This window comes from Onychostruthus taczanowskii, unplaced genomic scaffold (genome assembly GCF_017590055.1).
Source record: "Onychostruthus taczanowskii isolate IOZ18803 unplaced genomic scaffold, ASM1759005v1 scaffold30, whole genome shotgun sequence".
Lineage (NCBI taxonomy): Eukaryota > Metazoa > Chordata > Aves > Passeriformes > Passeridae > Onychostruthus > Onychostruthus taczanowskii.
The window spans coordinates 7,596,339-7,604,927 of record NW_024500350.1 but is presented as its reverse complement, the minus strand read 5'-3'; the positions used below and the strand labels follow the sequence as shown (position 1 = coordinate 7,604,927).

Here is an 8,589-nt window from a genome sequence, read left to right as displayed (position 1 = left end):
GCAGGATTTGGGGACAGCTGGAGCTCAGGTGTCCCCTCTGGGGTGACACCCTGACCTGGCCAGTCTGGATTTGTCCATCCCCAATCTCATTTATTCCCTGGCTCTGCTTTTTCTGGGATGGCTGTGCTTGGGATAAAGATGGGGGGGACACCCCAACCCTCAGCCATGAACCCAAACCCATCCAGCATTCCATGTCCCCTGGAGGCTGAGAAAAACCCTGAAAAAATGATAAAAAACCCCTGACAACAAACCCTGATAATAAATCCCACATCCGGGGCAGGTGCAACTTTTGATACAATGTATATTTATTGCAAACAATAATATACAAAATAAACCAAACCAAAACAAACAAAAAAAAAGGTAAGTTTCACAAAGAGAAGGATCTTGTAACCAAAACCAAACCAAACTTACCTAAAGACAAAATATGATTTAAAGGACAGGTCTTTTAAGTTACAGAAATACTTTAAAAAGATCTGCTTTTATACAGAAATAGAAAGATGCCATATTATAAGAGTGCTTTAAGATTTTTTCTCCTACTGAATCCCTAAAAAAAAAAAAAAGTTAACAAATATATCATTTTTTTTTAAATAAAAAAAGTCTGCTGTCTTTTTTAAAAAGCAATCCTTAACTGTTCAGCCACAGCTTCACCAAAATCAGTGTCCCCCCACCTCTCCCAGGCGGTTTTTGGGGGGGTTGAAGGCTAAAACGGTGCCACCCCTGCAGCAGGGCTGGGGTGTGGGGCTCGTCCTTGCACGAGCTGGTGTGTCCCAGAGAGCTGAGGCAGGAAACAAGGCAAATGATTCAGTGATCCGCTACATTTGCAATCTTTAGTTTGTACAAATCTCATTTTTCTTTTTCTTTTTTTTTTTCTTCCAGTTACTCCTCGAAGGCAAAAGAAAAAAAAAAAATAAAACCTCAAACAAAACAAAACAAAAAAAAAAAAAAAAAAGGAAGAGCACAAAGTTTGTACAAACCCAGGACACAGATTCCAAAAAGAATAATAATAATAATAATAACAACAACCAAAAGGAATTAAAGAGATAAATAAAGGACTGGTTACAGTTTCAGACCATAATTTAACAGGCACGGTCACCTTCCAAATAATGCTCCCACTAATGCAACGCTTCTGAAAGGACTTTGGGGGGAGATTAAAACAACAAAACCCAAGGAAAACGGTGATTAAAAGCTGCTCTTCTCCCCGAATAAATAATTTAAAGGATCTGTGCCGGCTCCCAGGCAGAGAGGAGCCCCCGGCTGGGTTGGCACCCTGGGGTGGGCAGGGGGTGCCCGGAGGGGTCGGGCTCGGCCCCAGCCCGGGGCCAGTGATTATCAGGGGCTGCTTTAAGGCTTCCAGCAGCACTTTGGGGCTGCTCCATGGATTTTTTAATTTTATTTTTCCTCTTTTTGTTTTTCTTTTAAGGCTCAAGGTTATTAAAAAATAAAGTGAAGTTCTCCTCCTGGCTGGTTTTGCTACGAGTTAGAAAAATAAAGCCTCTCCCATGCTGGTCCCTGCCCCAGTGCTGGGTTCCCAGGGCAGAGCACGCTGGTTTAGTTTCATTTTTAGAGCAAAAAAAGACACTTCTCTATACAAAAATACCTCTGCAAGAAAACCTAGGGCTGCTCCACTAAGTGTCATTTTTTTTTAGCTGTTGGAAAAATAAGAGCATTTCCAAAAAATCTCTAAAAAATAGGTATAAATCCCCTCAAATTGGTAACGAATCATACACAGTACATACTAAAAATATTTAAAATAGAGAATATTCCTCACAGAGGACTCTGAGTTTTCTCTTTTACCCCCCCTTTTTTTTTCTTCTTTTTTTTTATTTTTATTTTTTTATCTTGCTTTTAATTACTGCTAAAAAAAAAAAAATCATTACAAAAGTCCAGAGAAGGAGCCAGCTGGGCGGGTTGGGTGGAAATCTCCTCTCCACGCTGGAAGAAGCAGAGTTCAAGTCCAGTCCTTGGCAAGTCTGCCCCAAATTTCGGGGCTGGGAGCGGGTCCTGGAGGATGCTGTAGTGCAGAAGGCTCGAGGCGCAGCTTCCACGTGAGCGTCTTTTTAATTATCATTTCGATTTCAGTCTGAGGCAACTCGTCCTCGCCGCTTTCGCGCATTTCTGACTTCTTTCAACGTTTTCTCCTGGCTTTTTTGCCTTTTCCGGCGGCGCCCTCCCCTCCCTTAGGGCCGGGTGAGCTGCGTGTAGACGGGCTGCTCCCAGTGCTGCGGGCTGTGCGTCTGGGGGATGGAGGGCACCCCCGCCGTGTCGGCGATGGGGGTGTACATGGGGCGCTGCGTGGGGCTCATGTAGCTGAAGGTGGAGTAGAGCCCGCCGCCCTGCCCGGCGTGGCTGTAGTAGGAGCCCGAGGAGCCCTGGTGCTCGCCGTACTCGTACTGCGCGCGGCTGATGCTGGGGTAGGACGAGCTGTAGTGCTGCAGGTTGAAGGAGCTGTAGCTCAGCTGCTGCTGCTGCTGCTGCGGGGAGTGCGGCTGCTGCTCGCTGTAGTGGCTGGGGCTCAGCTGCTCCGTCTTGATGTGCGTCCTTTGCTGCTGCTGCTGCTGCTGCGGGCCCTGCTCGGCGCTCAGCACCGGCGGCTGCTGCTGCTGCTGCTTGGACATCCAGACGCCGGCGGCGCCGCTGATGCCGTAGGTGCCCGTGTAGGTGACCTGGCCGGGCTGGCCCGGGTGCCCGTTGGGCGGCAGGTACTGGTCGAACTCGTTGACGTCGAAGGTCTCGATGTTGGAGATGACGTCGCTGCTGAGCTCGCCGATGTCCACGTCGCGGAAGTCGATGTGCGGCGGCTGCCGGCCGCCCTCGCCCAGCGCGCGGCCCTCGCGCTTCAGGTCCTGCTTGCCGGGCTGAGGGTCCGTCTTGGGGGTGGTGGGTGGCGTGGGGGGACCCTGGGACTGGCCTGGGGGAGGAAGGAGAGGGAGAGGGTGAGGCTGTGGCAGGGGTGGCAGTGGTGAGTGGGGCACGCACGCGTCCAGGTGTGAGGGACACGGAGCCCAGCCCCACGGGCAGCAGCCTGCTGTGCCCTCAGAGCTGCAGCAGGGTGGTTTTTTGGGTTTTAAAAGCACGGGTTCGTGTTTCTTATGAGCAAACAGGGGGAAGTGGCTGCAGTGGGGCGATAATTTGCGTGCCCAGGCTCTGGGTACAGCTCGTGGGCAGTTCTCCCTCTTCTCACTCCATTCCTGGCTCTTTCCTTCCCCTCCCCTCACCCAACCCCACCTCCAGCCCGGTCTGGGCTGCAGTTTTGGGCGGCTGTGCCGTGCCCCCGCAGGCTCCGTGGGTACGTACCCGAGTGCTCCCCGGGCGAGTGCACCTCGCTGATGCTGGAGGAGGACTGCGGCGAGTCCGCCTGCAGCGCCTTGAAGATGGCGTTGGGGGAGATGTGGGTCTGCTCCGCGCCCTCCTCCTGCTCCGCCTGCCCGTTCTTCACCGACTTCCTCCGCCGGGGCTGGTACTTGTAGTCGGGGTGGTCCTTCTTGTGCTGCACCCGCAGCCGCTCGGCCTCCTCCACGAACGGGCGCTTCTCGCTCTCGTTCAGCAGCCTGGGGGGACACGGGGGGCGCGGGGTCACTTGTGGCTCGGGGGGGAGGGGGGGCGCCGGGCAGTGACACCAGTGCCGATCCCTCCCTCGGATCCCCCCAAAGAGCGATGCAAAGCCCCCCACAACCTGAACTCCCTATCCGGGACACTCGCTGGTTGTCACCCCCTCGTCCCCAGCGCTCTCTAGTTGTCACCCTCTTGTCCCCCAGATTCCTTCGGTGGCCAGACCAGAGCTGCAGGAGTCCAGCGGGGTCCAGCCCTCGCCCTTCCCCACCCTGCGGGCACATCTGGCTGTCCCCGGGCGCTTTGGGGACACCCCTGCCTGCCAGGGCCAGCTTTCCTGCCCCGTTTCAGCGCGGCAGGATCCCCCCCGCCCGTCGCGCAGTCCCCGAGGACGCGGTGGCCCAGGTGACTCACTCGCCTCGTGTTTTCCTCCCCTCCCCGCCTGATTCTGGCACTCGGAGGCCACCCGGCCCTGCGCCACTCACCGCCGCCACCCACCCTCGCTCCGTCCCTCCCCGCATCGCCCCGCGCTCCCTCCGGCCCGGCCCGAGCTGATGCAATCCCCAAAATCCATCATTTCCTCCGCACCGGCAGCGCAAACAAGCAACGGCCGGGGCAGCCCGGGGGGCTCCGCACGGTCCCCCCGCCCCGGGCACCGCTCCGGGATCAGAAACCACTTCCAACGCCACAAAGCGAACGACTTTCCCTGCTTTCCCCCTCCTATCCCGGCTTCTCCTCGACCTAACAAGTTTTGCACTCCGCAGAAGTTTTCCCAGCGCGTTTCCAACATCCTCTGGCTGGGCGCAGCGCGCTCCGCATCCCCCGGTCCCCGCGGGCATCCCGGCCCCGCACTCACCTCCAGAGCTTGCCCAGGGTCTTGCTGAGCTCGGCGTTGTGCAGATGCGGGTATTGATCCGCCAGCTTCCTGCGGGCCGCCTGCGCCCACACCATGAAGGCGTTCATGGGTCTCTTGACGTGCGGCTTGTTCTTGCTGGAGCCGTTCACCCGCACCGGCATCGGCACCAGGGTCCAGTCGTAGCCCTTCAGCACCTGGCTCACCGCCTCCCGGATGCACACCGGGAACTTGTCCTCGTCGTTCTCCTTCTTCAGGTCCGGGTCGCCCTTGGGGAAGGTGTTCTCTTGGGGTCTGGTGTTCTCCGTGTCCGAGCCGGATCCGGAGGGGCAGGGGGACCCGGCGGAGTCATCCGACATGGTGGGGCTGGGGGCGTCGGAGATACATTTGTCCTGTTCTTCTGTCATTTTCATGAAAGGGTCGAGGAGATTCATGCGAGAAAGTGGCCGAGGGAGAACAAGGGGGCGAAAAAAAAAATTAATAATAAAAAAAAAATTAAAAAGGCGCTAAGGGGCAGGGATGGGTTAAAAAAGTAAAAACTCGGAGAAACAAAGTCTCCACCGGCTGCGCAGAGAGGGGGAAGAACCGCGAGAAGTTGGCAAAAAACTTTTTATTACTTCTCCTCAGCACAAAAACGCTAAACAAAAAAATTACAAAAAACAAGAAAACCAAAAAGCTCCGAAACGAGGAAAGGGAAAAAAAACTTTGGCGAGGCCGGGAGCAGGAGCAGGACAAGGAGCGGGGCGAGCGGCCGGGGCAGTGTCGGGCGCGGCGGCCCCGCCGGTCTCCAGCGCGGCTCTGCGGCCGCTGCGCGCCGCGCGCACAAATACCCAGCGCGGGCCCCCGAACCCCCCCGGTACCGCGGGGACGGAGCTGCGGGTGGCCGGCCCCAGAGACCCAAAATCGCTGCTGCGCTTTGGCTTTTTCTACTTTTTAAACTTTTTTCCTTTTTTTTTTTTTTTTTTTTCCCTTTTTGGAGGGGGTGTCCGGCGCGTCCCTCCGCCCACCCCGCGCTGCGACATCCGCGCATTCCCCGGTTATTCCTCTTTCTATCGGTATTCCCCATCCCGGTGGCCCCGGCGCGGCTTTCCCTGCGCGGCCGGACCGGGCTGCGGGACCCTCATCCCGGTTGCCAATTCCGCTTCCTAATCCCGGTTCCTCATCCTTGTTCCTCATCCCGGTTGCCCATCCCGGTTCCCCATCCCGGTTCTCCATCCCGATCCCGGATCCCGGTTCCCCATCCTGGTTTCCAATTCCGCTTCCTAATCCCGGTTTCTCATCCCGGTTCCCCATCCCGGTTCTTCATCCCGATCCCGCATCCCTGTTCCCAATCCCGGTTCTTCATCCCGATCCCGCATCCCGGTTCCCAATCCCGGTTCCGCATCCCGGTTCCTCATCCCAATCCCGGATCCCGGTTCCCAATCCCGGTTCCCCATCCCGGTCCCGCATCCCGGCCTGGAGCGGTGCCCGGGGAAGGAGCGGCCTCTTCCCTCCCCCTCTGCACAGAAATCAAAGTTTTGCCGAGCTGATCAAGTCTCGAAAGGCAGGGCCGGGAGCTGCCGGGGTTATCTGTGGGTAACTGCAGATATTTCCCTTTACAGAAACACTCCGGCTTTGCAGGAATCCCCCGTGTGCAGCCGCGAGCGGCTCTCCCGTGCGGGTCCCAGTGAAATCAGGGCTGGCACTGCAATCCCCGTCCAGGTGGGGAATAAAACACATCCCGGCTTTTCAGGCTCCAGGAGAAGGGTTTGGTGGGAGCTGCCCAAAAAGCTGCGCCCCTTCCCACCTCCCTCCTTCTCCCCGCGCTCCTCGGCGCCTTTCGGGGGCAGAAACCTCCGAGCTCTGCTCCTTTCCCAAGGACCGGAGCCCAGAATTTTTCACTGCAACTCGAGCGTTAAAGTTGGGGCTTTCTGGAAGCCGCTTTCATTTGCTGCTTTTCATTTGCAGCCTTTGTGCGGCCGGACAATCCTCGGGGCAGCGGCCGCCGCCGTGCCCTGTCGCGATTGTCGTCGTTACCCTGACCGGGGGGGTTCAAGGTATTGGAAAGGGCATGTGAAAAAAAAAAAAAAAATATATATAAAATTAAAAAAGAAAAAGGACAAGGCAGCGGGGAAGGAGCTGGGGATAAACGCACTCGAAACCCTCTCCTTGGTAGGTTTTAGTTTTTCCTGAGGTTCTGGTGATGATTTTGGGTTGTTGTTGTTGTTTTTTTTTTTTTTTTCCTTGCAAACTTTTTTGGGAAGTAGTTTTGCTCTGGGTGAGTTTAAAGGTAAGTGGCTGTGCTCTGTCCCAGAGCATTTGTCTGCAGGAACAGGGGCACTGCGAGCAGAGCGGGGCTTTTCTCCAGGGGAATTTGGGTTTTTTATTCCTGAAACACCGAGGATGCTTTTCCCAGAGTTGTATGTCTTTCCTTTGCTAAATATCCAATATTATTATATTATATCTCCCCCCAGGAGAGGGCCACTGAATTTTGTGTTGTTATTTGCGGTGATAAAGGCAAACTTGCTGCAAATATTACAGGTGATAATTTGGATTCTTTTCCCTGGGTAATCCCAGCTCTAGGGTGGTGCATGCTGGAGTTTAGCTCCCCAAATCTCAGTTAATAAATATATTTATTGCAGAACATGAAAGCAAACGCAGGCAGGAGATTGTTCTGATCTCAGCTGGAGCCAAAATCTGAACAAAATGTACCTGGAGAGGAGCAAAACCTGGTGACAACAGATTGTCCCCTGGCCCTGCTGCTGATTGGCAGAAACAGCACTGGGACAATTGGGGAGGGTCATGGATTGAATGGAAAGGGTCAGAATTAGGACATTTTTCATCCTGCAGATCCATCTGCTGGAAGGGGCTCTGCCTTCCCTGCGAGGCTGCTCGGGGCGAGGCGAGGGGCTTGACAAGTTTGAACAATAAACAAAAGCGAAAGGGGAAGGAGCTCTGCAGTTATTGTGTGTGATTTGATAATTTCTGGCTTATTATTTTTAATTATTGCTCGATGGACTATTTGGACAAGGTGGACAAGCTGATTAATCACAGCCGAGTGGAAGCTGCCTCTAAAAGCTGCTGCTGCTTTCCCGTCAGGGTGGAAGTTTTCCTTTCCTTTTTTTTCTGGAATTAACATTGTTTTATCCAAAGTGGCCAGCTCAGGGAGCAGGGAAGGTTTTTAGTGAGGATTAAAGCCCCTGTCTGATGGGTTTTTCCTGCTCCTTGTGCTAAATCCCTGTTTTTAGGGAATAACCTTTCAAAGCGTTAGTGCGGGGAGTGGAGGAGATGGGAATTTTGGGAGTGGGGGGTGGATTTGGGGAGGCTTTTCTGTCCAAATTTAAAATAGGGCTGTGCTTCAGATGAGTTGTGCTTCAGAAATTGTTTCATGGATTTTTGGGGGAGCCCCTTTGATGCTGGGGAGCTTCAGGCTCTGCTTCGACCCCCGGGATTTGGGATTGGTGTTGGGAATGTTTGAGCTCTGCTCTGACCCCTGGGATCTGGGATTGGTTTTGGGAAGGTTCAGGCTCTGCTCAGGATCTGGGATTGGTTTTGGGAAGGTTCAGGCTATGCTCTGACCCTCTGGATTGGGATTGGTGTTGGGAAGGCTTGGTCTCTGCTCTGACCCCTGGATCTGGGATTGGTGTTGGGAATGTTTCCCCAGGGATGCTGGGATGTCACTGTGTCCCCTCTGAGCCCCCTCAGGCCAGGGGTGGCTCTGCCCTGCCCCCACCCCCAGGGGGTCAGAAATCCAAGGAGAAGCTGCAGATCCTGGGAAACATTCCCTGCTCCTGGTGGGAGCTTTGGGGTGTGAAGGAATTCCTTAAAACCAGAGGCGTTCCTGCAGCAGAATCTGAATTTTGATATCAAAACTGGATTGATTATTGATCCACGGCCCAAAATGTGAAATTCCAGGTGTGATTGTGCCTTTGGATTTATCCAGGAATGTTTGCTCCAGCGTTTTCGGAGGGAGGTTTTGGCAGGGCTGGTGCAGCTCTGTTAATTGCAGCTTAATTAATGTAAAAATTAAAAATCCCCCTCCTCACCTGTGATATTTTATCAAATCCAAGAGCAAGGCTGCATCCCACAGAAATATTCCCACATTTTGGTTTTTCTCTCTCTGCTGGGAGCAGGGAAGGCTCAGCCTGTCCTTGGCTTTCCCTGAAATTTCAGCCTTTCCCTGATTTTCCCCTTTTCCCAGCCAGGGA

At 54.2% G+C, this 8,589-nt stretch overlaps 1 protein-coding gene across 1 annotated transcript; it reads right to left on the bottom strand.

Annotated features, from left to right (window-relative positions):
- Window positions 1-315: 315 nt before the first annotated feature.
- SOX9 (SRY-box transcription factor 9) lies at window positions 316-5,175 on the bottom strand. Its single transcript, XM_041409545.1, has 3 exons — window positions 4,406-5,175; window positions 3,295-3,548; window positions 316-2,908 (listed from the first exon to the last, which is right to left on the bottom strand). The coding sequence occupies exons 1-3, from the start codon at window positions 4,834-4,836 to the stop codon at window positions 2,178-2,180; spliced, it is 1,416 nt and encodes a 471-aa protein (XP_041265479.1). The 5' UTR covers window positions 4,837-5,175; the 3' UTR covers window positions 316-2,177.
- Between the last annotated feature and the right edge of the window lie 3,414 nt (window positions 5,176-8,589).

Coding starts and splice junctions, on each gene's coding strand:
- SOX9 (XM_041409545.1), bottom strand. CDS start 4,836: ATGAATCTCCTCGACCCTTTCATGAAAATGACAGAAGAACAGGACAAA. Junction 3,549..4,405: donor ACCCTGGGCAAGCTCTGGAG/GTGAGTGCGGGG, acceptor GTGTCCCCCCAG/GCTGCTGAACGAGAGCGAGA. Junction 2,909..3,294: donor CTCGCCCGGGGAGCACTCGG/GTACGTACCCAC, acceptor TTCCTCCCCCAG/GCCAGTCCCAGGGTCCCCCC.